Source organism: Ascaphus truei, chromosome 4 (genome assembly GCF_040206685.1).
Source record: "Ascaphus truei isolate aAscTru1 chromosome 4, aAscTru1.hap1, whole genome shotgun sequence".
Classification (NCBI taxonomy): domain Eukaryota; kingdom Metazoa; phylum Chordata; class Amphibia; order Anura; family Ascaphidae; genus Ascaphus; species Ascaphus truei.
In genome coordinates, this window is record NC_134486.1 from 405,625,557 (window position 1) to 405,652,579 (window position 27,023).

The 27,023-nt window shown below is 57.3% G+C and overlaps 1 protein-coding gene across 1 annotated transcript in view; it reads left to right on the plus strand.

Annotated features, from left to right (window-relative positions):
* Window positions 1–12,944: 12,944 nt before the first annotated feature.
* Window positions 12,945–27,023, plus strand: part of MTMR9 (myotubularin related protein 9) — a 29,818-nt gene continuing 15,739 nt past the window's right edge. Inside the window, exons 1-4 of the mRNA XM_075598701.1 lie at window positions 12,945–13,596; window positions 17,637–17,745; window positions 18,788–18,916; window positions 24,848–25,021. Of these exons, the coding sequence (XP_075454816.1) occupies window positions 13,415–13,596; window positions 17,637–17,745; window positions 18,788–18,916; window positions 24,848–25,021 (594 nt within the window). The 5' untranslated portion in view covers window positions 12,945–13,414. The remainder of the gene's footprint in view (window positions 13,597–17,636; window positions 17,746–18,787; window positions 18,917–24,847; window positions 25,022–27,023) is intronic.

The window sequence follows — 27,023 nt, forward strand, 5'->3', positions numbered from 1 at the left end:
ACAACACATTTTAAAGAGGCAAGCGGCACTTAAAAACAATATTACATTTTTTTGTTTTAATATATGCAACCTTTGGTTACCTTTATATACTGTATATATATATATATATATATATATATATATATATATACATACACACAATTCTTTTCACATTGTTTATATATTTGAAAATGTATTACTCACATAGTATATTTCACCTGATTTAGCACACATATATAGATTATTTTTATATTTGCATAGGTTAGAAGATTTTCATAGGAATTGCTCTGTACCACCTCCATCCAGCATGAGTCCCTACAGAAACTACAGTGGTATCTATTTTTATGCGCAAAATATTGGGGGGTTGTCATTAAATTATCCTCCAATGAAGGTGACTATTTATACTATGGGGGAAAGTTGCAGGAGCTGAGATGCTTTGTCCAGCCAGACATTTGGTGATCTACAAAGTAGCTCTAACTTCTCCTGTTGCTTCGTTCCCAATCAGGATGGTGCAGTAAATCAAATCTTCCTACAACCTGGGCAAACTTGAAAAACAATGAACAAAAGGAAAATAGAATGACTTCTTTAACTATGACATTCGTACAGGACCCCTTCTATTTTGGGTGCACTGAGCCTCCCTCTGCACTGAGTCTCCCCCCCCCCTGCATGGAGTCTTTTCCCCCCTGCGCACTGAGCCTCCCCTCCACCTGCACTGAGCCTCCCCTGCACAGAGCCTCTTCCCCCCGTACTGAGCCAGCCCTCCCGCACTGAAATAGCCCTCCCCCCGCATTGAGCCAGCCCTCCCGCACTGAGCCAGCCCTCCCCCGCACTGAGCCCCTTCCCACCTGCACTGAGCCAGCCCTCCCCCCGCACGGCGCCCCTTCCCACCTGCACTGAGCCAGCCCTCCCCCCGCACTGAGCCCCTTCCCATCTGCACTGAGCCAGCCCTCCCGCACTGAGCCCCTTCCCATCTGCACTGAGCCAACCCTCCCCCCGCACGGCGCCCCTTCCCACCTGCACTGAGCCAGCCCTCCCCCCGCACTGAGCCAGCCCTCCCACACTGAGCCCCTTCCCATCTGCACTGAGCCAGCCCTCCCGCACTGAGCCCCTTCCCACCTGCACTGAGCCAGCCCTCCCCCCGCACGGAGCCCCTTCCCACCTGCACTGAGCCAGCCCTCCCCCCGCACGGAGCCCCTTCCCACCTGCACTGAACCAGCCCTCCCGCACTGAGCCCCTTCCCACCTGCACCGAACCAGCCCTCCCGCACTGAGCCCCTTCCCACCTGCACCGAACCAGCCCTCCCGCACTGAGCCCCTTCCCACCTGCACCGAGCCAGCCCTCCCGCACTGAGCCAGCCCTCCCCCGCACTGAGCCAGCCCTCCCGCACTGGGCCCCTTCCCACCTGCACTGAGCCTGCCCTCCCGCACTGAGCCCCTTCCCACCTTACTGAGCCAGCCCTCCCGCACTGAGCCAGCCATCCCGCACTAAGCCAGCCCTCCCCCGCACTGAGCCTGCCCTCCCCCGCACTGAGCCTGCCCTCCCCGCACTGAGCCTTCCCCCCCCGCACTGAGCCTCTTCCCCCCCCGCACTGAGCCTCCCCCTGCACTGAGTCTCTTTCCCCCCCCCCCGCACTGAGCCTGCCCTCTCGCACTGAGCCTCCCCTGCACCGAGTCTCTTCCCCCCCGCACTGAGCCTGCCCTCCCGCACTGAGCCCCTTCCCACCTGCACTGAGCCAGCCCTCCCGCACTGAGCCAGCCCTCCCCCGCACTGAGCCAGCCGTACCGCACTGGGCCCCTTCCCCCCCGCACTGAGCCAGCCCTCCCGCACTGGGCCCCTTCCCACCTGCACTGAGCCTGCCCTCCCGCACTGAGCCCCTTCCCACCTGCACTGAGCCAGCCCTCCCGCACTGAGCCAGCCATCCCGCACTGAGCCAGCCCTCCCCCGCACTGAGCCTGCCCTCCCCCGCACTGAGCCTGCCCTCCCCGCACTGAGCCTTCCCCCCCCCGCACTGAGCCTCTTCCCCCCCTGCACTGAGCCTCCCCCTGCACTGAGTCTCTTTCCCCCCCCGCACTGAGCCTGCCCTCCCGCACTGAGCCTCCCCTGCACCGAGTCTCTTCCCCCCCGCACTGAGCCTGCCCTCCCGCACTGAGCCCCTTCCCACCTGCACTGAGCCAGCCCTCCCGCACTGAGCCAGCCCTCCCCCGCACTGAGCCAGCCGTCCCGCACTGGGCCCCTTCCCCCCCGCACTGAGCCTGCCCTCCCGCACTGGGCCCCTTCCCACCTGCACTGAGCCAGCCCTCCCGCACTGAGCCTGCCCTCCCGCACTGAGCCCCTTCCCACCTGCACTGAGCCAGCCCTCCCGCAATGAGCCAGCCCTCCCGCACTGAGCCAGCCGTCCCCGCACTGAGCCTGCCCTCCCCGCACTGAGCCTTCCCTGCCCACGCACTGAGCCTCTTCCCCCCCCGCACTGAGCCTCCCCCTGCACTGAGTCTCTTCCCCCCCCCCCGCACTGAGCCTGCCCTCTCGCACTGAGCCTCCCCTGCACCGAGTCTCTTCCCCCCCCGCACTGAGCCTCCCCTCAAACACTCAGCCTCCCCCTGCACTGAGTCTCTTTCCCCCCTGCACTGAGGCCCCCTCATACACTGAGCCTCCCCCTGCACTGAACCTCCCCCTGCACTGATCCTCTTCCCACCCGCACTGAGCCTCTTCCCCCCCGCACTGAGCCAGCCCTCCCCGCACTGAGGCCTGCCCTCCCCCCGCACTGAGGCCTGCCCTCCCCCCTCCCGCACTGAGCCTCCCCCCGCACTGAGCCTCTTCCCACCCGCACTGAGCCTGCCCTCTCGCACTGAGCCTCCCCTGCACCGAGTCTCTTCCCCCCCGCACTGAGCCTGCCCTCCCGCACTGAGCCCCTTCCCACCTGCACTGAGCCAGCCCTCCCGCACTGAGCCAGCCCTCCCCCGCACTGAGCCAGCCGTACCGCACTGGGCCCCTTCCCCCCCGCACTGAGCCAGCCCTCCCGCACTGGGCCCCTTCCCACCTGCACTGAGCCTGCCCTCCCGCACTGAGCCCCTTCCCACCTGCACTGAGCCAGCCCTCCCGCACTGAGCCAGCCATCCCGCACTGAGCCAGCCCTCCCCCGCACTGAGCCTGCCCTCCCCCGCACTGAGCCTGCCCTCCCCGCACTGAGCCTTCCCCCCCCCGCACTGAGCCTCTTCCCCCCCCGCACTGAGCCTCCCCCTGCACTGAGTCTCTTTCCCCCCCCGCACTGAGCCTGCCCTCTCGCACTGAGCCTCCCCTGCACCGAGTCTCTTCCCTCCCGCACTGAGCCTGCCCTCCCGCACTGAGCCCCTTCCCACCTGCACTGAGCCTGCCCTCCCGCACTGAGCCCCTTCCCACCTGCACTGAGCCAGCCCTCCCGCACTGAGCCAGCCCTCCCCCGCACTGAGCCAGCCGTCCCGCACTGGGCCCCTTCCCCCCCGCACTGAGCCTGCCCTCCCGCACTGAGCCCCTTCCCACCTGCACTGAGCCAGCCCTCCCGCACTGAGCCAGCCCTCCCCCGCACTGAGCCAGCCGTCCCGCACTGGGCCCCTTCCCCCCCGCACTGAGCCTGCCCTCCCGCACTGAGCCCCTTCCCACCTGCACTGAGCCAGCCCTCCCGCAATGAGCCAGCCCTCCCGCACTGAGCCAGCCCTCCCCGCACTGAGCCTGCCCTCCCCGCACTGAGCCTTCCCCCCCACGCACTGAGCCTCTTCCCCCCCCGCACTGAGCCTGCCCTCCCGCACTGGGCCCCTTCCCACCTGCACTGAGCCAGCCCTCCCGCACTGAGCCTGCCCTCCCGCACTGAGCCCCTTCCCACCTGCACTGAGCCAGCCCTCCCGCAATGAGCCAGCCCTCCCGCACTGAGCCAGCCGTCCCCGCACTGAGCCTGCCCTCCCCGCACTGAGCCTTCCCTGCCCACGCACTGAGCCTCTTCCCCCCCCGCACTGAGCCTCCCCCTGCACTGAGTCTCTTCCCCCCCCCCGCACTGAGCCTGCCCTCTCGCACTGAGCCTCCCCTGCACCGAGTCTCTTCCCCCCCGCACTGAGCCTCCCCTCAAACACTCAGCCTCCCCCTGCACTGAGTCTCTTTCCCCCCTGCACTGAGGCCCCCTCATACACTGAGCCTCCCCCTGCACTGAACCTCCCCCTGCACTGATCCTCTTCCCACCCGCACTGAGCCTCTTCCCCCCCGCACTGAGCCAGCCCTCCCCCGCACTGAGGCCTGCCCTCCCCCCTCCCGCACTGAGCCTCCCCCCGCACTGAGCCTCTTCCCACCCGCACTGAGCCTGCCCTCTCGCACTGAGCCCCTTCCCACCTGCACTGAGCCAGCCCTCCCCCGCACTGAGGCCTGCCCTCCCCCCTCCCGCACTGAGCCTCCCCTGCACCGAGTCTCTTCCCCCCCGCACTGAGCCTGCCCTCCCGCACTGAGCCCCTTCCCACCTGCACTGAGCCAGCCCTCCCGCACTGAGCCAGCCCTCCCCCGCACTGAGCCAGCCGTACCGCACTGGGCCCCTTCCCCCCCGCACTGAGCCAGCCCTCCCGCACTGGGCCCCTTCCCACCTGCACTGAGCCTGCCCTCCCGCACTGAGCCCCTTCCCACCTGCACTGAGCCAGCCCTCCCGCACTGAGCCAGCCATCCCGCACTGAGCCAGCCCTCCCCCGCACTGAGCCTGCCCTCCCCCGCACTGAGCCTCTTCCCCCCCCGCACTGAGCCTCCCCCTGCACTGAGTCTCTTTCCCCCCCCCCCGCACTGAGCCTGCCCTCTCGCACTGAGCCTCCCCTGCACCGAGTCTCTTCCCCCCCGCACTGAGCCTGCCCTCCCGCACTGAGCCCCTTCCCACCTGCACTGAGCCAGCCCTCCCGCACTGAGCCAGCCCTCCCCCGCACTGAGCCAGCCGTACCGCACTGGGCCCCTTCCCCCCCGCACTGAGCCAGCCCTCCCGCACTGGGCCTCTTCCCACCTGCACTGAGCCTGCCCTCCCGCACTGAGCCCCTTCCCACCTGCACTGAGCCAGCCCTCCCGCACTGAGCCAGCCATCCCGCACTGAGCCAGCCCTCCCCCGCACTGAGCCTGCCCTCCCCCGCACTGAGCCTGCCCTCCCCGCACTGAGCCTTCCCCCCCCCGCACTGAGCCTCTTCCCCCCCTGCACTGAGCCTCCCCCTGCACTGAGTCTCTTTCCCCCCCCGCACTGAGCCTGCCCTCCCGCACTGAGCCTCCCCTGCACCGAGTCTCTTCCCCCCCGCACTGAGCCTGCCCTCCCGCACTGAGCCCCTTCCCACCTGCACTGAGCCAGCCCTCCCGCACTGAGCCAGCCCTCCCCCGCACTGAGCCAGCCGTCCCGCACTGGGCCCCTTCCCCCCCGCACTGAGCCTGCCCTCCCGCACTGGGCCCCTTCCCACCTGCACTGAGCCTGCCCTCCCGCACTGAGCCCCTTCCCACCTGCACTGAGCCAGCCCTCCCGCACTGAGCCTGCCCTCCCGCACTGAGCCCCTTCCCACCTGCACTGAGCCAGCCCTCCCGCAATGAGCCAGCCCTCCCGCACTGAGCCAGCCGTCCCCGCACTGAGCCTGCCCTCCCCGCACTGAGCCTTCCCTGCCCACGCACTGAGCCTCTTCCCCCCCCGCACTGAGCCTCCCCCTGCACTGAGTCTCTTCCCCCCCCCCCGCACTGAGCCTGCCCTCTCGCACTGAGCCTCCCCTGCACCGAGTCTCTTCCCCCCCCGCACTGAGCCTCCCCTCAAACACTCAGCCTCCCCCTGCACTGAGTCTCTTTCCCCCCTGCACTGAGGCCCCCTCATACACTGAGCCTCCCCCTGCACTGAACCTCCCCCTGCACTGATCCTCTTCCCACCCGCACTGAGCCTCTTCCCCCCCGCACTGAGCCAGCCCTCCCCGCACTGAGGCCTGCCCTCCCCCCGCACTGAGGCCTGCCCTCCCCCCTCCCGCACTGAGCCTCCCCCCGCACTGAGCCTCTTCCCACCCGCACTGAGCCTGCCCTCTCGCACTGAGCCTCCCCTGCACCGAGTCTCTTCCCCCCCGCACTGAGCCTGCCCTCCCGCACTGAGCCCCTTCCCACCTGCACTGAGCCAGCCCTCCCGCACTGAGCCAGCCCTCCCCCGCACTGAGCCAGCCGTACCGCACTGGGCCCCTTCCCCCCCGCACTGAGCCAGCCCTCCCGCACTGGGCCCCTTCCCACCTGCACTGAGCCTGCCCTCCCGCACTGAGCCCCTTCCCACCTGCACTGAGCCAGCCCTCCCGCACTGAGCCAGCCATCCCGCACTGAGCCAGCCCTCCCCCGCACTGAGCCTGCCCTCCCCCGCACTGAGCCTGCCCTCCCCGCACTGAGCCTTCCCCCCCCCGCACTGAGCCTCTTCCCCCCCCGCACTGAGCCTCCCCCTGCACTGAGTCTCTTTCCCCCCCCGCACTGAGCCTGCCCTCTCGCACTGAGCCTCCCCTGCACCGAGTCTCTTCCCCCCCGCACTGAGCCTGCCCTCCCGCACTGAGCCCCTTCCCACCTGCACTGAGCCAGCCCTCCCGCACTGAGCCAGCCCTCCCCCGCACTGAGCCAGCCGTCCCGCACTGGGCCCCTTCCCCCCCGCACTGAGCCTGCCCTCCCGCACTGAGCCCCTTCCCACCTGCACTGAGCCAGCCCTCCCGCAATGAGCCAGCCCTCCCGCACTGAGCCAGCCCTCCCCGCACTGAGCCTGCCCTCCCCGCACTGAGCCTTCCCCCCCACGCACTGAGCCTCTTCCCCCCCCGCACTGAGCCTGCCCTCCCGCACTGGGCCCCTTCCCACCTGCACTGAGCCAGCCCTCCCGCACTGAGCCTGCCCTCCCGCACTGAGCCCCTTCCCACCTGCACTGAGCCAGCCCTCCCGCAATGAGCCAGCCCTCCCGCACTGAGCCAGCCGTCCCCGCACTGAGCCTGCCCTCCCCGCACTGAGCCTTCCCTGCCCACGCACTGAGCCTCTTCCCCCCCCGCACTGAGCCTCCCCCTGCACTGAGTCTGCCCTCTCGCACTGAGCCTCCCCTGCACCGAGTCTCTTCCCCCCCCGCACTGAGCCTCCCCTCAAACACTCAGCCTCCCCCTGCACTGAGTCTCTTTCCCCCCTGCACTGAGGCCCCCTCATACACTGAGCCTCCCCCTGCACTGAACCTCCCCCTGCACTGATCCTCTTCCCACCCGCACTGAGCCTCTTCCCCCCCGCACTGAGCCAGCCCTCCCCCGCACTGAGGCCTGCCCTCCCCCCTCCCGCACTGAGCCTCCCCCCGCACTGAGCCTCTTCCCACCCGCACTGAGCCTGCCCTCTCGCACTGAGCCTCCCCTGCACCGAGTCTCTTCCCCCCCGCACTGAGCCTGCCCTCCCGCACTGAGCCCCTTCCCACCTGCACTGAGCCAGCCCTCCCGCACTGAGCCAGCCCTCCCCCGCACTGAGCCAGCCGTACCGCACTGGGCCCCTTCCCCCCCGCACTGAGCCAGCCCTCCCGCACTGGGCCCCTTCCCACCTGCACTGAGCCTGCCCTCCCGCACTGAGCCCCTTCCCACCTGCACTGAGCCAGCCCTCCCGCACTGAGCCAGCCATCCCGCACTGAGCCAGCCCTCCCCCGCACTGAGCCTGCCCTCCCCCGCACTGAGCCTGCCCTCCCCGCACTGAGCCTTCCCCCCCCCCGCACTGAGCCTCTTCCCCCCCCGCACTGAGCCTCCCCCTGCACTGAGTCTCTTTCCCCCCCCGCACTGAGCCTGCCCTCTCGCACTGAGCCTCCCCTGCACCGAGTCTCTTCCCCCCCGCACTAAGCCTGCCCTCCCGCACTGAGCCCCTTCCCACCTGCACTGAGCCAGCCCTCCCGCACTGAGCCAGCCCTCCCCCGCACTGAGCCAGCCGTCCCGCACTGGGCCCCTTCCCCCCCGCACTGAGCCTGCCCTCCCGCACTGGGCCCCTTCCCACCTGCACTGAGCCAGCCCTCCCGCACTGAGCCTGCCCTCCCGCACTGAGCCCCTTCCCACCTGCACTGAGCCAGCCCTCCCGCAATGAGCCAGCCCTCCCGCACTGAGCCTCCCCTGCACCGAGTCTCTTCCCCCCCGCACTAAGCCTGCCCTCCCGCACTGAGCCCCTTCCCACCTGCACTGAGCCAGCCCTCCCGCACTGAGCCAGCCCTCCCCCGCACTGAGCCAGCCGTCCCGCACTGGGCCCCTTCCCCCCCGCACTGAGCCTGCCCTCCCGCACTGGGCCTCCCCTCAAACACTCAGCCTCCCCCTGCACTGAGTCTCTTTCCCCCCTGCACTGAGGCCCCCTCATACACTGAGCCTCCCCCTGCACTGAACCTCCCCCTGCACTGATCCTCTTCCCACCCGCACTGAGCCTCTTCCCCCCCGCACTGAGCCAGCCCTCCCCGCACTGAGGCCTGCCCTCCCCCCGCACTGAGGCCTGCCCTCCCCCCTCCCGCACTGAGCCTCCCCCCGCACTGAGCCTCTTCCCACCCGCACTGAGCCTGCCCTCTCGCACTGAGCCTCCCCTGCACCGAGTCTCTTTCCCCCCTGCACTGAGGCCCCCTCATACACTGAGCCTCCCCCTGCACTGAACCTCCCCCTGCACTGATCCTCTTCCCACCCGCACTGAGCCTCTTCCCCCCCGCACTGAGCCAGCCCTCCCCCGCACTGAGGCCTGCCCTCCCCCCTCCCGCACTGAGCCTCCCCCCGCACTGAGCCTCTTCCCACCCGCACTGAGCCTCTTCCCACCTGCACTGAGCCTGCCCTCCCGCACTGAGCCCCTTCCCACCTGCACTGAGCCAGCCCTCCCGCACTGAGCCAGCCCTCCCCCGCACTGAACCAGCCCTCCCGCACTGGGCCCCTGCCCTCCCGCACTGAGCCCCTTCCCACCTGCACTGAGCCAGCCCTCCCGCACTGAGCCAGCCATCCCGCACTGAGCCAGCCCTCCCCCGCACTGAGCCTGCCCTCCCCGCACTGAGCCTTCCCCCCCCGCACTGAGCCTCTTCCCCCCCCGCACTGAGCCTCCCCCTGCACTGAGTCTCTTTCCCCCCCCCCCCGCACTGAGCCTGCCCTCTCGCACTGAGCCTCCCCTGCACCGAGTCTCTTCCCCCCCGCACTGAGCCTGCCCTCCCGCACTGAGCCCCTTCCCACCTGCACTGAGCCAGCCCTCCCGCACTGAGCCAGCCCTCCCCCGCACTGAGCCAGCCGTCCCGCACTGGGCCCCTTCCCCCCCGCACTGAGCCTGCCCTCCCGCACTGAGCCCCTTCCCACCTGCACTGAGCCAGCCCTCCCGCAATGAGCCAGCCCTCCCGCACTGAGCCAGCCCTCCCCGCACTGAGCCTGCCCTCCCCGCACTGAGCCTCCCCCCCCACGCACTGAGCCTCTTCCCCCCCCTCACTGAGCCTCCCCCTGCACTGAGTCTCTTCCCCCCCCCCGCACTGAGCCTGCCCTCTCGCACTGAGCCTCCCCTGCACCGAGTCTCTTCCCCCCCCGCACTGAGCCTCCCCTCAAACACTCAGCCTCCCCCTGCACTGAGTCTCTTTCCCCCCTGCACTGAGGCCCCCTCATACACTGAGCCTCCCCCTGCACTGATCCTCTTCCCACCCGCACTGAGCCTCCCCTCCTGCACTGAGCCTGCCCTCCCACACTGAGCCTCTTCCCCCCCGCACTGAGCCAGCCCTCCCCGCACTGAGGCCTGCCCTCCCCCCGCACTGAGGCCTGCCCTCCCCCCTCCCGCACTGAGCCTCCCCCCGCACTGAGCCTCTTCCCACCCGCACTGAGCCTCTTCCCACCCGCACTGAGCCTCCCCTCACACACTGAGCCTCCCCTCACACACTGAGCCTGCCCTCACACACTGAGCCTGCCCTCACGCACTGAGTCTCCCCTCACACACTGAGCCTCCCCTCACACACTGAGCCTCCCCTCACACACTGAGCCTCCCCTCACACACTGAGCCTGCCCTCTCGCACTGAGCCCCCCCTGCACTGAGTCTCTTCCCACCCCCTGCACTGAGCATCCCCCCGTACCTGAGCCTCCCCTCCCCCCCACACTGAGCCTCACCTCCCCCTCCACACTGAGCCTCACCTCCCACCCCCACACTGAGCCTCACCTCCCCCCCGCACTGAGCCTCCCCTCCCCCTCCACACTGAGCCTCCCCTCCCCCTCCACACTGAGCCTCCCCTCCCCCCTACACTGAGCCTCCCCTCCCCGCACACTGAGCCTCACCCCGCACTGAGCCTCCTCTCCCGCGCCTGATCCTCTCCCCCATTGAGCCTCCCCCTCCCACACGGATCCTCCCCCAGCACTGAGCCTGTCCTCCCTCACTAAGCACCCCCCCACACTGAGCCTCCACCCTCCACTGAGCCTCCAACCCTGCCCCCGCACTGATCCTTCACCAACCCCAAACTGAGCTTCCACCCCTCCCCCCCCGCATTAACACTCCACCCCCGCACTGAGGTTACACCCTCCCTGAGCCTCCACACCCCCCTGCACTGAGCCTCTGCTCCCCTGCACTGAGCCTCCACACCCCCGAATTGATCCTTACCCCTGCACTGAGCCTCCCCCCGCACTGAGCCTTCCCTCACGCACCTGAGCCTCCACCCAGCATTGAGCCTGCCCTCCCTCATGATCCTCCACACCCCTATTGAGCCTCCCCGCCGCACTGAGCCTCCCCTTCTGCACCTAAACCTCCCCCAGCACTAAGCCTCCCCTCCCCATGCACAGCCTCCGCACCCCCTGCATTGAGCCTCCACCCTGAACTGAGCCTCCCCTTCACCCCCCACTGAGCCTCCACCCCTGCCCTGCACCTCCACCCCGCACTGAGCTTCCACTCCGCCCCGCAGGGAGCCTCTCCCCGCACTAAGCCTCCCCTCCCCCGCACTGAGCCTTCATGCCCCCTGCAGTAAGCCTCCCCCACTGAGCCTTCACCCCTGCCCTGAGCCTCTACCCTCCCCCTGCACTAAGCCCCCACCCTCCCCCTGCACTAAGCCCCACCCTACTGTTCTGAGCCTCCACCCCCACGCACTGAGCCTCCACCCCCCACAGTCTCCCCTCACGCACCTGAGCCTCCACCCAGCATTGAGCCTGCCCTCCCTCACTGATCCTCCTCACCCCTGAGCCTCCCCGCCGCACTGAGCCTCCCCTTCTACACCTAAGCCTCCCCCAGCACTGAGCCTGCCCACCGCACTAAGCCTCTGCACCCCCTGCATTGAGCCTCCACCCTGAACTGAGCCTCCCCTTCACCCCCCACTGAGCCTCCACCCCTGCACCTCCACCCCGCACTGAGCTTCCACTCCGCCCCGCAGGGAGCCTCTCCCTGCACTAAGCCTCTCCCCTCCCGCACTGAGCCTACATGCCCCCTGCAGTAAGCCTCCCCCACTGAGCCTCCACCCCTGCCCCGCACTGAGCCTTCACCCCTGCCCTGATCCCCCACCCTCCCCCTGCACTAAGCCCCACCCTACTGTACTGAGCCTCCACCCCCACGCACTGAGCCTCCACCCCCACATAGTCTCCCCTCACGCACCTGAGCCTCCACCCAGCATTGAGCCTGCCCTCCCTCACTGATCCTCCTCACCCCTATTGAGCCTCCCCGCCGCACTGAGCCTCCCCTTCTGCACCTAAGCCTCCACAGCACTATGCCTGCCCCCCGCACTAAGCCTCCCCACGCACAGCCTCCGCACCCCCTGCATTGAGCCTCCATCCTGAACTGAGCTTCCCCTTCACCCCCCACTGAGCCTCCACCCCTGCCCTGCACCTCCACCCCGCACTGAGCTTCCACTCCGCCCCGCAGGGAGCCTCTCCCCGCACTAAGCCTCCCCTCCCCCGCACTGAGCCTTCATGCCCCCTGCAGTAAGCCTCCCCACTAAGCCTCCACCCCTGCCCCGCACTGAGCCTTCACCCCTACCCTGAGCCTCCACCCTCCCCCTGCACTAAGCCCCCACCCTCCCCCTGCACTAAGCCCCACCCTACTGTACTGAGCCTCCACCCCCACGCACTGAGCCTCCACCCCCACATAGTCTCCCCTCACGCACCTGAGCCTACACCCAGCATTGAGCCTGCCCTCCATCACTGATCCTCCTCACCCCTATTGAGCCTCCCCGCCGCACTGAGCCTCCCCTTCTGCACCTAAGCCTCCCCCAGCACTGAGCCTGCCCCCCGCACTAAGCCTCCCCACGCACAGCCTCCGCACCCCCTGCATTGAGCCTCCACCCTGAACTGAGCCTCCCCTTCACCCCCTACTGAGCCTCCACCCCTGCCCTGCACTTCCACCCCGCACTGAGCTTCCACTCCGCCCCGCAGAGAGCCTCTCCCTGCACTAAGCCTCCCCTCCCCCGCAATGAGCCTACATGCCCCCTGCAGTAAGCCTCCCCCACTGAGCCTCCACCCCTGCCCCGCACTGAGCCTTCACCCCTGCCGAGCCCCCACCCTCCCCCTGCACTAAGCCCCACCCTACTGCACTGAGCCTCCACCCCCACATAGTCTCCCCTCACGCACCTGAGCCTCCAGCCAGCATTGAGCCTGCCCTCCCTCACTGAGCCTCCTCCCCCTCCTGGCACTGAGCCTCCCACCCACACTTGAGCATCCCCCCAGCACTGAGCCTGCCCTCACTGAGCCTCCCCCGCACTGAGCCTCCCCCCCCCAATTGAGCCTCCCCCCCCCCCAATTGAGCCTCCCCCCCCCAATTGAGCCTCCCCCCCCCCCAATTGAGCCTCCCCTCCCCCAATTGAGCCCCCCTCCCCAATTGAGCCTCCCCTCCCCCAATTGAGCCTCCCCTCCCCCAATTGAGCCTCCCCTCCCCAATTGAGCCTCCCCTCTCCACCCCCCGCACTGTGCCTCCCTTCTCCTCCACACTGTGAGTGACAGGTCAGTGCACGTGCTGCTACTCTCTGTGCTTTTGTTTTGTGTCAATAAAGTTACAATGAAATTCAACCTTCCTCCTCCGGACTTCCGCGCAGCCGCAGTGTGAGCGTCTCATCAAGAACCGAAGCCTCCAACCCCGGTAACCGTGTGCCCTCCCCCCCGGGCGTCACCGGTGTGTCCCGTCTCCCCCCGGGCCTGTCACCGGTGTCCCGTCTCCCCCCGGGCCTGTCACCGGTGTCCCCCCCACCCCGGGCCTGCTACCGGTGTCCCGTCTCCCCCCGGGCCTGTCTCCGGTGTCCCTTCTCCCCCCGGGCCTGTCACCGGTGCCCCTTCTCCCCCCGGGCCTGTCACCGGTGCCCCTTCTCCCCCCGGGCCTGTCACCGGTGCCCCTTCTCCCCCCGGGCCTGTCACCGGTGTCCCGTCTCCCCCCGGGCCTGTCACCGGTGTCCCGTCTCCCCCCGGGCCTGTCACCGGTGGTACCCCCCCGGTCCGGTCATCGGTCCCCCCCCCGGGCCTGTCACCGGTGTGTCCCCGGCCTCCTCTTCTCCGGGATGGAGTTTGCGGAGCTGATTAAGACCCCCCGGGTGGATAATGTGGTTCTGCACCGGCCCTTCTACGCCCCAGTGGAGGGGACCCTGTGCCTGACCGGACACCACCTGATCCTGAGCTCCCGGCAGGACAACAGCGAGGAGCTCTGGCTGCTGCACGCCAACATCGACTCTATAGACCGGAGGTGACACCTATAATTACATACGTACTGTACTGTACACACACTATATACAGCTGCACTCCAACACCGACTCTATAGACCGGAGGTGACACCTATAATTACATACTGTACTGTACTGTACACACACTATATACAGCTGCACTCCAACACCGACTCTATAGACCGGAGGTGACACCTATAATTACATACTGTACTGTACTGTACACACACTATATACAGCTGCACTCCAACACCGACTCTATAGACCGGAGGTGACACCTATAATTACCTACATACTGTACACACACACACACACACTATATACAGCTGCACTGCAACATCGACGCTATAGACTGGAGGTGACAAATATAATTACATACGTACTGTACACACACACACACACACACACACACACTATATACAGCTGCACTGCAACATCGACTCTATAGACTGGAGGTGACAAATATAATTACATACGTACTGTACACACACACACTACGAGTACACACACACACTACGAGTATGTATATAATATATACATCTGCACTCCAACACCGACTCTATAGACCGGAGGTGACACCTATAATTATATAGACACACACTGAGTATGTATATGTGTATAATATATTCAGCTGCACTCCAACATCGACTATAGACAGGTGAGACCTGCAGTGTATACATACACACTGCTGCACTCCTCAACTGAACGGGTCCCCTGCTCTCCCTAAAATACAAACAGAGCAATCTCTGCTTGGATTTAGGAGTGCCTGTCCTCTTCGTGCCCTTATACTTACCCCTTGGATGGTATGCACTCAATGTAATTTATTATTTTCATTAATCAGTGAGTGCTGTGTGTGTACACACTTCTCTACTCTACTCCAACATCGACTCTGTGGTTGCCAACCTTTTTACGTTGTGCATTCCCTGCTAGAAAATATTTGTTCCACGAACCCCTAATTACGAATTGTTATTGGCGAATTAGACTATTGCAAACACAGCTGTGTGACCGATTCCAGGCATAGTTACATAATTACATAGGAGATGAGGTTGAAAAAAGACATTTGTCCATCAAGTTCAACCTATGCTAAATTTAGACGACAGATATTTTATCCTTTATATGTACTTACAATATATTGATCCAGAGTAAGGCAAATAAAAAACCTCCAGTGACATATCATCCAATGATATCTCATAAGGGAAAAATAAATTCCATCCTGACTCCGAGAATTGGCAATAAGATTACTCCCTGGATCAACATCCTAGGCAGTAATAGTGTCCTGAGCTTGGTGGGGAACACACACTTAATAAGGCCCCAAACTGCACCTCAGTGTGTGCCGAGAGCATGGGTGTTATATCTGCCATTTACTGCGGGAGATTTTAAAGTCACACCCCACAATGCCTTGTCATTGTGGTGAGCGGCTTTGGAAGCTCCTGCTGTAATAACAGCTATACCCCCCATACTAAGGTGCAGTTTGGGGCCTTACTAATTCCCCCCACGAGTTCAAGAACCAACTATACTGCCCGGGATTTGCCATTACAGATTTTTGGGGGGTGATCCCCTTGGAGATACCTCATGAACACTTAGGGGTTCCCAACCCTCCTATTGAGTCACTGTCTTGTGTGGGCCCGCACGCAACTACACCCTGGCCGCGGCCTAAAGTGGTAATTCTAAAGCCTCCTAAACTGCCGTTAGTTTGTGACTGCAATGGGTATTTTCAGCAACAAAGAGCCCGACGGCCACATAGGCATATATAGAATTGACCGCTGATTACCACTTTAGGCCGCGGCCAGGGTGTAGTTGCGTGTGGGCCCACGTGTGCTTGGACAGGAGCTGTGCTTAGGGAGACAGTTAAATTTGTTTGTCCGGTGCAATGGGGCATCACGTGACCAGTTTAGAGCCAATCGAAGTGGAGCAGACTCCCTAGCCAATGAAAATCACGGTACTCCCGTCATTGGCACGCCCCACTCTAGTCTGACACGCCCACCTCCCACCTGTGATATGCTCCCCTCCCCCCGCATGAGCACGCAGTGAGCAGGACTGCCAATCGCTCCTGCTTGGGCAGACGCTGACGTCACGCCTCGTGAGAGTGCGTCTCCTCACCCTGGCCGCAGCCTTAGGTGTGTTGGGAGCGCGCTGAGGCGCGCTCCTGCTCTGCCTCGCCTGCTGAAAATAGGGCTTTTCCCTGTCCTTGCAGGCGAGGCAGTGAGCGTGCTCTGGGGGTGGGACGGGGGCGGAGCGGAGGCGTGCAAGGAGGCTGAGTGGGAGGCGGGGCTAGTCCCCCGCTCCCATCGTGACCGCTCCTCCGCTTCCCCCGAGCGGCAAATTTGAAAACTGGCTGTCTCGGGAAAGTTTCTCAGCTTCCGCACGCATCAGCACGCATGCGGAGGGAGAAACTATAGCCGCGCTGATGACAGATGCAGGGGCTTTGTGCATCTGCTCAGCGTGGCTCAGCCCGCCTCAGCGAGCTTAAAGCTCACTATGTCCCAGGCCTTAGGCCTGGGACATAGTGATTTCCTCAGTGCGGAGGCGCGCTGAGGCTCAGGGAAAGCGGTGCTCAGCGCGCCGTCCGTGGGCGTGTCGGGGGCGAGCCAGTGACGTCACGGAGCTGGTTCGCCCTCATTGGGCGAACCGCTCACGTGACCGGCCCTGCGCTCCGGCGAGCGCCAAATTTGAAACTTTGGTGAGACACACGCTTCCCCAAGCGTGCGGAAGCGTGCGCGCGAGCCCCTGCTAAAGCCGCTCTCATTGCGGCTGCAGGGGCTCAGTGCCGAGTGTGAGCGCGGCTGAGCACGGTTCAGGCTTGCTCACACCACTATGTCCAAGGCCTCAGTCTGGGTGCCCTCAGCAGGAACAGTATCCAGATCATCTAAATATTATCATACAAAAAAATAGCACCCGGATGGAATTATATCTTGGTCACATGTATATATTATGTGTTGTATTGACGAGTGAAGCTGAATTTACTTTGCATTAAAAAAAAATATTCTTCCTAGCTGAATATCCTGATCACCTGGCTCTCACAAGAACGGAGACCGCTAACACTCTGTCCTAAAAACCTCTGCAGTGAGTCTTTCCTCAGAAGTCCTCATAAAGTCAGCCTCCGCTCCCCAGAATAACACTCTGTAAACAACTTCACAACAATGTACTTTTCTTCCCTAAGCAAGTGTCCCTCAAAAACCTTCCCAGGCTTCATCTCCCCAGCTTTACAAACTAACATTCATTTCAAAGAAAAATGATTATGGAAGTCTGTGTGTTTTCTTGTGTTAATATTCTTTTGGTAGATACATCTGTTGATAAGAAGTTATACAGAATGACACTTATTAAATATCTGAGACCTGTCATTTTCATTTTAAGACAGTCCCATTAATACTGATTATTATTCCCCTGGCTGGTGCTTCTTTTTATTAGCATAAACCTATCTTTCTCTCGCTGCTGTCTAAAGCACGGGTGGCCAACTCCAGTCCTCAAGGGCCACCAACAGATCAGGATATCCCTGCTTCTGCACAAATGGCTCAATCTTTGACTGAGCCATCTGTGCTGAAGCAGGGATATCATGATAATCTGATCTGTTGGTTGCACCTTAGCACAGGAGTTGGCCACCCCTGGTCTAAAGCATCAGTTGAAGGGGAGCAGTCAGGTGTGTGCTGCTACAGGGAAAGCTGAAGCAATAAAAATGCAATAAAGAAAATATTTAATGGTGAACAAATCTTGGTAAACATTTTAATTTTGCTACTCTGAGTGAATTAACAGGCTGTTTTTGTTAAGTTTCCATCAAATACTGAATGTGACGTCTTGGGCACCAATTCACAAAATGGTGCTAAACTTTAGCACGCCTTTTACTCATTCATACAAAACTGTGTGACCGGTCCCAGAACGCATAGTGTCCTGATCCCGGGAGGGATAATACACACTTAATAGGGCCTCATATGAATGGGAGTTAAGGTGTGCCAGAGCTTAGCACCTTTTGTGGATTTTGTGGTTGAAAGGTAAACCGCAGACGTTGTTCTTTAGAAATGTTTAATGTGATATATCTGTTAATGTCACAGAACTTGTTTCATTGCAGGTTTGTGGGACCATCGGGTACCATCACCATCAAATGTAAGGACCTGCGCATTATACAGCTGGAAATAACCGGGATGGAGGAATGTTTGAACATAGCTAGCTCTATTGAGGTAAGATAGGAGTCCTGACGTTAGTCTTCCTCCTTTCACCAGGGATATTTGCTTTGTTTGTCCTACCGCTCCATAAGATGCCTTCCACTTTGTTTAACTGTCTTTTAATAAAAAATTTGCAGAGGTACAGAAGAAAAAAGGGGGTGAAGCAATTGGCATAATCCTGTCACCCAACCTTTGAGCAAGATCAATAAGGCTCTGTATTAACACCAATCTGCGCTCCCAACAACAATAATGTAGCATCTTAACGGTTTGGATAACCGTAATTAGCGAGTGCGGGTGTGTGTTTCGACTCCCAACAGAGGGTTTTTTTCCATTAGGAGCCGAAACGTTGAGGAAAAACGTCCTCATTGAGGAAAACGCCTGATGAAGCCATGTTCCTGTGACTAAGTGTTTTTGGGTTATTGATCACGGCCGTTGTGACGCTTTGATGCTCATTGGAACTTTGGAGAGAGACGCAGCATAGTAAATCGAGCGGGGTGTTTCCTCCACGAGGACGTCACGGCGAACAGCTCACGTGACCGGCCCTGTGCTCCCGTGAGCGCTTAAACTAAAAACAATTTGTCGGCTACGTTTCCGCACGCCTGCGGAAGCGTGCGCGAGCCCCTGCTAAAGCCGCTCTCATTGCGGCTGCAGGGGCTCACTGACAAGCGTGAGCGCGGGTCAGCGCCTAAGCGCTGACCATGCCCGCTGCCTAAGATTAAAACATGATGCTTTCTATATCTGCAATAATGGTCTCCATAGTGAACAAATTGCTGGACACAATGAGTAAGGATAAGGAACTTCTGCAATTGTTGTCCCCTTCTGCTTATATTTTTTTGTTCTGGCCCAATAAATGTGGTGGTTTTGGGAGCATAACCACACCAGGAATCTGAGCAGCAGTTTTACAGACCTGGAGCAGGAATGGGCAACATATGAAAGTGTTAGTCGTTCCAGTGAGAACCTGCAGGGGTTAAACTTGGTCATCGTTGTGATGTGTGCAGGCAATGTTCTCTCTGAGTTGGGTGTATTAATAACTCTGCTTTCACTATGATTTCTGCAGGCGTTGTCCACTCTAGGTTCCGTTACCTTGATGTACCCGTTCTTCTATCGCCCTATGTTTGAGGTGACCGAGGACGACGGATGGCACGCTTTCCTTCCCGAGCAAGAATTTGAACTTCTCAATTTAGAAGTAAGTGGAATTGTAGTAAGTTCACACCAGTTTAATAAGTAGTGAACACCTATGCTTATAGAAGAGGTGCTCATGTTCATTCCTCGAGGTACAATAACCACCCTTCCTGATCACCTCTGCTCCACACGCAGTCTTCACCTGCCTGCAGCCAGCACGAGCTCTCCCTGCTCCGACACTGTCCAACCCCCTCATGACGTAGATTAGGGGTGCGCAAAGTTTTTCTTATGCTGCGCCCCCCCTCCTCCTGCTCGGCTCCGGCGTCAAATGACGTCACGTTACCCCGAAATCGAAACACGACTGGAAATGAAGGCCTAGAGCTTCAGCGGGTAGGGACTGCCCTCCTCAAATTAGTATCGGAGGCAAAGTTATCACCAACAGGTACTGTGTTTTTAATGGAACCTAAAACATTACTGACGCGAATGGGGTTGACCAGACTACCTTGGGATCTTAATCACCAAGTAAAACACAGGGGTTAACAAACAGGGAGTTTATTTAGCTGAAGCTAACCGTGGCAACAAGCATCAACACACACTATCCCAGCCCAAGGGAAATGTCTGGAGCTTCTAGCTCGCAAGTTGCAGGCCGCAGCAAACTTACCTTGTTGTTCCTGAACGAGTCCTTAGTCCGGTGTGCTGAGCGAACCATTCTGTGGTCTGAATCTGTAATACAAGGGGGGTCTCCTGCCACCGAGACCAACTCTCAAAACTGTAAGTCCAGGTCGGCAGCTACTTGTATAGTGCTTGGTGTCCACACACAAACATAGAGATCGAGCGCCGATCCATCATATTTGTCTCTTTTAATCACCCGAAAAATTCTAAGCAAGGGTGTCCCGGGAACGTAACAATCCACTGACCCAAGTTGTGACAAAGGACAGCCCAGAGGGTGGGGTCTGGGAAATGGGAACAGGCCACTAGAAATAGCGCGCTTGGGCCAGAACCCGACTGCGGATCCCCGAAAACCGTTTCAGATGCCTTGAGCGACAGAAACCGTGCTGCCGGGAAAAGAGCAATTCTCCTGCCTCCGAGTATGTACTTTCCCAGCAGGTGGCTACGTCCTTTCCCACTTTCCCCATTGTCCCTGGGCCCCTGGCCCCTACAATAAACCAACCCCGTACTCATTGCATATCCGGTACACGGCCAGAAACCCATTAAAACATAACATGCTTATAATGAAGGTAATACGTTAACCAGGCCACTTTACAGCCCTGAGGGGAAAGTTAACCCTTGCAGTAGGGTAGCCCTGTTGACGGAGAGGGGGGCAGGCTGTACATGTTTTCAAGTAAATCTTTACCCAAGAGTATTAGAAGGGCCAGCTTGGTGATTGATTGTCCTTTATGCTGACCCCAATATCTATCTGTCAATCATTTCAGATGGTTGAGGGCAATATGTCTTCTCACAATCACCTGGACATCACTTTCACTATTTTATCCCATTTCAGGATGTCAGCTGATATTATGATTGATCGTCTTGTGCGGATTCATGGGGTTGAGAACCGATGTTGAAAGATGCCCTTTTTTGGCTCTCATCCGATCATTCCAACTGCTCTAATAAAGTCTCCTTCTCTATAACTTTCTCCTCTACATTCCCACTGTCTGGGGTCCCACGAGGTTCTGTGCTGGGACTTCGGTTCTTAACTATACCACCACCTTTTTATTTAATTTTTTTTAAAATTATTTTTGTAAACGTTTTATTTTTTGGATTTAACTATCATGATTCCGAAATCTGTAATTTGATCTCTCCTCTTCTACCTCGTGTCACCAACTATCAGTCAGCCATTTTTCTCAGATGTCCCAAGCGAAGCGTGTCCAAAACGGACTCTCTCACTAATCATAACATCACCATCAAATTCGTATCTCAAGCCCACTGACTAGGACTTCTTTCTTTCATTCCCCACGTTCAGGCCAAATTCTGCAACTTCCATCTCAGCAACATTGCCAGAATCCGCTCCTTCCTTACCTCCGATTTTATCCAAAGTCTCATCTCCCTCATAATGTCCGGTCTCGACAACTGTCATCTCTGCCCAACTGGCTTCCCACTCTAATCAATAATAAACTCTTCTGCCAGACTCGTTTACCACGCTGCTCCTCCTCTGCTAGTCCTTTGTCCATACACTGGCTCCCCGCATTGTACACAATAAAGTTCAACATTGTAGTAGTCACATTTAGGGCTCTTCACAACACTGTTCCTCCACACATCTTCATCCACTTAAGTACACTCCTACATGCACATGTACTATGCCTCTCCTCCCTCCATAAGTACCTCTCCTGCCTTCAACACTTTGGTGGAGCTGCTGCTATTAGGCTGCGGTCCCGCTGGCGCCGACTGCACTCATGCTTGAGAGCGGTGATGTCACCAGCTTTCCAAGCACGAGCGCCGGGGGTGTCCTGTGTATTTTGCAAGTGCAAAGCTTCGGAGAGCGTGCATGAGCGGGGACGGGACAATTTAAATTGCCGGAACTAAACTCGGTTAGTGCCACGTGCTCAGCGCTAGCGTGGATGCAGCCTTGCTGGAATTCCCTGCCTAGTCTAATCAAACTGGCTCCCTCCCTCCACACATTGAAAACCTCCCGAAAAACCTTTTTATATATCTATATCTGCCTACCTAACTCCTTCCTGACATCCTCTTTTCTTTCTACTTTTACTTTAATATCGGTTACCTGTGACCTAATGTAGTGTGCAGGTCTCCCTAACCAGACTACACCTTGTGTCTCCACCTATCTTATTTTTGATTGTCAGCTCATCTGGGCAGGCACGTCTTCACATTTAGTGCCAGGATGTCTGTGTGTTGTATTATTCTATGTTGTATTGTTGTTGTTTTTTGTCTTTATGCACATTTTTAATACTCAGCGGAAAATGGTGGTGCCCTATAAAATTATTATATAATAATAATGCCCATTCATGTTAAGTGTAAATGTTTTGCTCTCAAGCATGGTACATTGAATTCTCCTTCCACAGCAAATGTCTTCATCCCTGCACTTGTATTCAGAAGAGCAGTAGATGTACACTTATTTTCAACCCTAACTCAAAAACAAGTTTTGTATTGTTAAAAGCACTGTTTGTCAACTTGTTTGTTTTGCTGGACTTATCTGGAACGCACAGTCCAGCAGAACTGAAACGGTTACACAGCAGAGAGAACCCAGAGGTGACCAGATAACAATTCTGTTAAACCAGGGTGTTTATCACATTCTCAAATAGGACAGAATTTGCTGTGTTTTTGCACCAGTCGAAAATAACATAATAGAAGAAAGCAAGGAGATTGAACAACAAATTGCAAAATGTAAAGTAATATTACCACTCAGTAATCATTTAGTTGCACCACCATGTGATTATAAAAAAAAAATGTCACATTAAATCAAAAGTTAACTAATACCAGCACAACACAAATTGCAAATAAAGGGTAACTTATCGTATTTATCCAAAATGCACACATAGGCCCGACGTTTCGGTCCTCGTCACCTTACCATATATATTTGTCAAAAAGAAGTGCTATTGGGTATGTGACAATGTATAAACAAAAGACAGAGCGCCCCGATGCTATATCCAACATGACAAATCATATAGTTAAATGCTTATCTGTTCTTCTCTCATAAGTGAGGGTCACTTGGTTAAATCCTTTGGCCAAAGCATTGTAAGCTTGCAGAACATGTCACGGTGTGTCCTCTTTCTGTAAGTCCTATCTCTGTGAATGTTCTCTTTCGTAGAGTTAATGTTAGGACTTGCAGGAAAAGAGGGCACACGTTACAAATGCTTTGGCCAAAGAATTTAACCAAGTGACCCTCACTTATGAGAGAACAGGTACTTATCTAACTATGAGATTTGTGATGTTTGATGTGTATGCGTATGTGCACGTGCTATATGTATAGACACGCATGCGCGTGCACACATACGTAGGACTCGCCCATGGCGAGTGGATTTTAGCGGCCGGCGGCAGAAGAGGAGGACTGAAGAGTGGGGCAGCAGAAGAAGAGAACCGAGGACCACCATATCAGCAGAGCAGGGCAGCGTTGGCGGCAGAAGAGCATTGGCGGCACCATGTGAGCAGCACAAGAGAACAGCCCGGCGGTAAGGGCTGCGCTGTAGCAGCGGCAGACACCACAATTCAGTAAAGACTTACGGGTCAGACCGCTGGAGGGCGCTCCTCCCTGGCCATTCTCCTGTACTGCTCACATGGTGCCAATGCTCTTCTCTTTCTGCCGCCCGCCGTATAACGCCTCTACTACCCTGCTCCGCTAACATGGTGGTGGTCCTCGGTCATCTCCTGCCACCAGATGTCTTCCTCCAGTGCCGCTCCACTCTTCAGTCCTCTTCTGCTGCCGGCTGCCCACCATCTTCCTCTGCTGCAGTGCTCCACCGAAGCCTGGTGGGTGAGAGGAGGGGGGGAGTGAGGAGGAGGGGGTGAGAGGGAGAGGGGTGATAGGAGTGCACGCCCAGTTGTACAGCGCAAGTTCCATTTTTGTCCGGCGAGTAGCGGTTTTTATAATTTGTCGAGCCCTTTATATACGCGCGTACATATTAAGTGTAAATGTCTTGTTTGTGCATTATCATTACCCATGGATACTGTGATGGCAGATACAATACATATCTTCAAAAAAAATGGTTGGACATCTTGTTAGAAAGGAAAGGTATACAGGGCTATACCAAATAAGTATACTGGGAAGAATGATCCAGGGAGTAATCTGATTGCCAATATTTGGAGTCGGGAAGGAATTTATTTTTCTTATGAGACATTATTAGCTAATGTTTCACTGGGGTTTTTTGTTTGCCTTCCTCTGGATCTAAATACAGTACAGTAAATTCAAGATAAGTATTTGTCGTCTAAATTTAGCTTGAGTTGAACTAGACGGATGTTCTCACCCTCCGCGCCCCCCCCCCCAACCTCATCTACTATCTAATTATTTAATAACAATAAAACTATGTCAATGGGATTGGTCTTCATCAAATTCGTGTAATATGTCTCATGCAGTTTGGGATTCAAATGTTCAATTTTTATCTCGAAAGAGAATAAGGTTACGTGCAGGTCTTTTTATGGGCTTCCTGAGCTTGTAACCTTTATATAAAATGCACAGATTTTTATTATAATCCCTTTACTTGGTTTGGTCCTATTTTATTGGCATTTTGGTTTTTTTACATCCCCCGTTGCGAATACTTAGTCCACGTAACAGGAAGATGTAGTTAGGGATCCAAAGCAGAGGAAGAGTATAGCCTACTCTATCTCGTGGGGGCTCAACTCCAGTCCTCAAGACACCCCGCCCCCCCAGCTTCAGCACAGATGGCTCAATCAGATGCTCAAGACTGAGCCACCTGTGCTGAACCAGGCACTGATTGAGTCATCTGTGCTGAAGCAGGGATATCTGACCTGTTGGGGTGGGGGGAGGGGGGGGCTTGAGGACTGGAGTTGAGCCCCCTGCTCTTACATCCCCAATGAATTAAAGGAAAGTTCAATGATCTGACATGGACAGAATGGTGAAGGCAGTTTGAGTTGGAGTTGAGGTCAGTTCATAGTTCTGGAAAGTGCTTTTAGGACTGGGATCTTGCTTCCAAAATGTTTGTTTTTGATTCAGAGGACACTGGAATTGTAGGAATTTACACAGCGAAGAGTCGTGTCTGAGATAAGTGAGCCTGGCAGCAGTTCTGCTTAGGAACAAGTAGAGCTATGAAAGACAGCTAGAAAGGACTTTGCTGTGTGTGTGTGTGTGTGTGTGTGTGTGTGTGTGTGTGTGTGTGTGTGTGTCGCCCGTTTATTTCTATGTAGGAATGGAATTGGTCTGTGCTTTATTTGTACAAACAGGACTATATAGGCGAATACTTTCCCAGTAATGCCAGTTTTGAAGTATAACTATTTCGTTGTAATTTTGATGACTTGATTGTTATTTTTATTTTTTTTTCTAGTAGAGAGCAATATGTGGATCTACATTAATTTATTTACCTTTCAGACAAACGAGTGGAGACTGAGCCATGTCAATCAGGATTTCTCCGTTTGTCCATCTTACCCTCCAATTGTCACGGTTCCAAAGTCAATAGATGATGAATCTCTCCGTAAGGTGGCCACGTTTCGTCATGGCGGACGCTTTCCAGTCCTTAGCTATTACCATAAGAAGAATGGTATGGTAAGTATTACAGGGTCTTGCCTTTCAAGTATGTTACATCGTCTGTAGTCCCGAGTGGCATAATTGCAGCACCTAGACAAGGTGGGAAAAATGCATTCATATGCTCTCCATTGAAGAATATGTCTATCAGATTGGCTGCTGTCCCCCTAACCCAATCTTTGTCCTAGTATCGCACACCAGCAGTGTCAGCAGGTGGGGAATTGGGGAATGAGGTGCAGGACGTGTGCAGAGGGAGAAAAGGAGTGTGATTTAAGGAAGGGGTAGAGGTAGTTTGATCATAGGTATTTTAATCGATACACAAGTAAAACGTTTCCATGGTCAGATTGTAAGTCTGTCTAGTAATATGGGAACACCAGGTCACTGTGTTTATTTTATTTATAAAATATTTTACCAGGAAGTAATACATTTTGAGTTGCCTCTGGTTTTCAGGTATGTCCTGGGCATAGAGTTATGGTGACAAATACATGGTTACAAATACATGGTTACATTACTTGAGCAGGGTTGTACATTACATACAAGACATTGCATGCACAGTAAGAGATATGTTATAGGCGTAGGTAGTCTCCGTAAACGACATCGCTTCATCTTCTACAAGGTAGGAAGCAATATGTTCTAGAGGCCAGCGACAGGATGTTCAATACGTCCTCTTAGTGTTTCCACGCTTCGTAATTGTTGTCCTGCCATTGGGTTCTTGGCTAATTTTCCAGTTCTGTCGCCACGGGAACCAACACTCCCCATTTTTCATCCGGGCTTCTGACCGGCATTGGGTGGGTCATAGGCGTATGTAGCCGTTACAGAACAGATTAAAATGTGAGACCACGTTAGTTTTGAAAGAATTTGACTGGTGGCGGCTGTGAGAGTCTCCGGAAGACTGTTGTGGGGTGCACAGTATCTTCCAGACAATTCGGTCATGGGAATAAAAAAGCCTAAAATTGGTGGTCTTGGCATTTGACCTCAGTAATGGCAGAGGAAGGAGGCACTTTTGTGCAGCATGGCTTGGCAATTCTTACTATATCCTCTGACTGGTGCCGCCTCCCCAGCCTTGGATTCTGTTTGCTCACATCGTAGATCTTACTTCCGTTGGCGCAGGCTAATATTTTAAGACTGATGCCAAATTGAGACAGTTGTTCACATGGTTGCTCTCTGATCCCTTGCCTAATATAGGCCTCATTCACAACCATGGGGATTGTCTCAACTCCCATATTCTGTTACCTTTAAAATTCAAGCATTACTGATCACTTGACATTTCCTCTTCATAGGAATTGTAAGGCTGCGGACATTGTGCACACAACCGCACGGCACGAACAAATTCATACAAGTGTGCCAGCCCGACCATGCGCGCGATGCGACGCACGCGGCAGGATTTTGAGGAGACATTTTTGTTTCCTATTTTTCGCGCGACTGACGCGTCCCGTGAGCCGTTTCAGCATGCGCGTTTAGAGCTCTGATGCGACAGAGGGTAGATGGAGACTGGCAGTGTGCATGCGCGCGGGGGTCCGGGCGGGTGGCGTCATCGCGCCGGTGGCTCGAAACGGAACCCCAGGTGATGTACATAAAAGGGACGTTTGTGGGTGTATTAAGATACTCCTTGATAAAGTGCAATAGCACGAAACATGTAGGAGGTTCTACACCTCCGTTTTTTAATGGACAAATAAAGATTGATTTTTTTACCTATTCTGACCCACTCTCGTGGCTGTGCACTACATCTTTTTGGATGCTGATAATGAGGGCGAACCAGCCTGGTGATGTCACGGCCAAGCTTCTCTGTCGCGCGCGTGAACAGAGTCCGCAAATCGCTCAGGTGACAGATGCGCGCGCTCTATGAACGCAGCCTAAATTGTCATTGTCATTTCTTTTCCAAGTAGCTCAGAATTTTCTCATCACCCCCAAATAGTTTTCACTGAAACTCATATTCAGTAGCAGCTCTATTTCATAAGACACCCTACAGCCTATTCAAGTTAATATCCATAGGGTACCTTCCAGCGCTGGAAGAGTTACATAG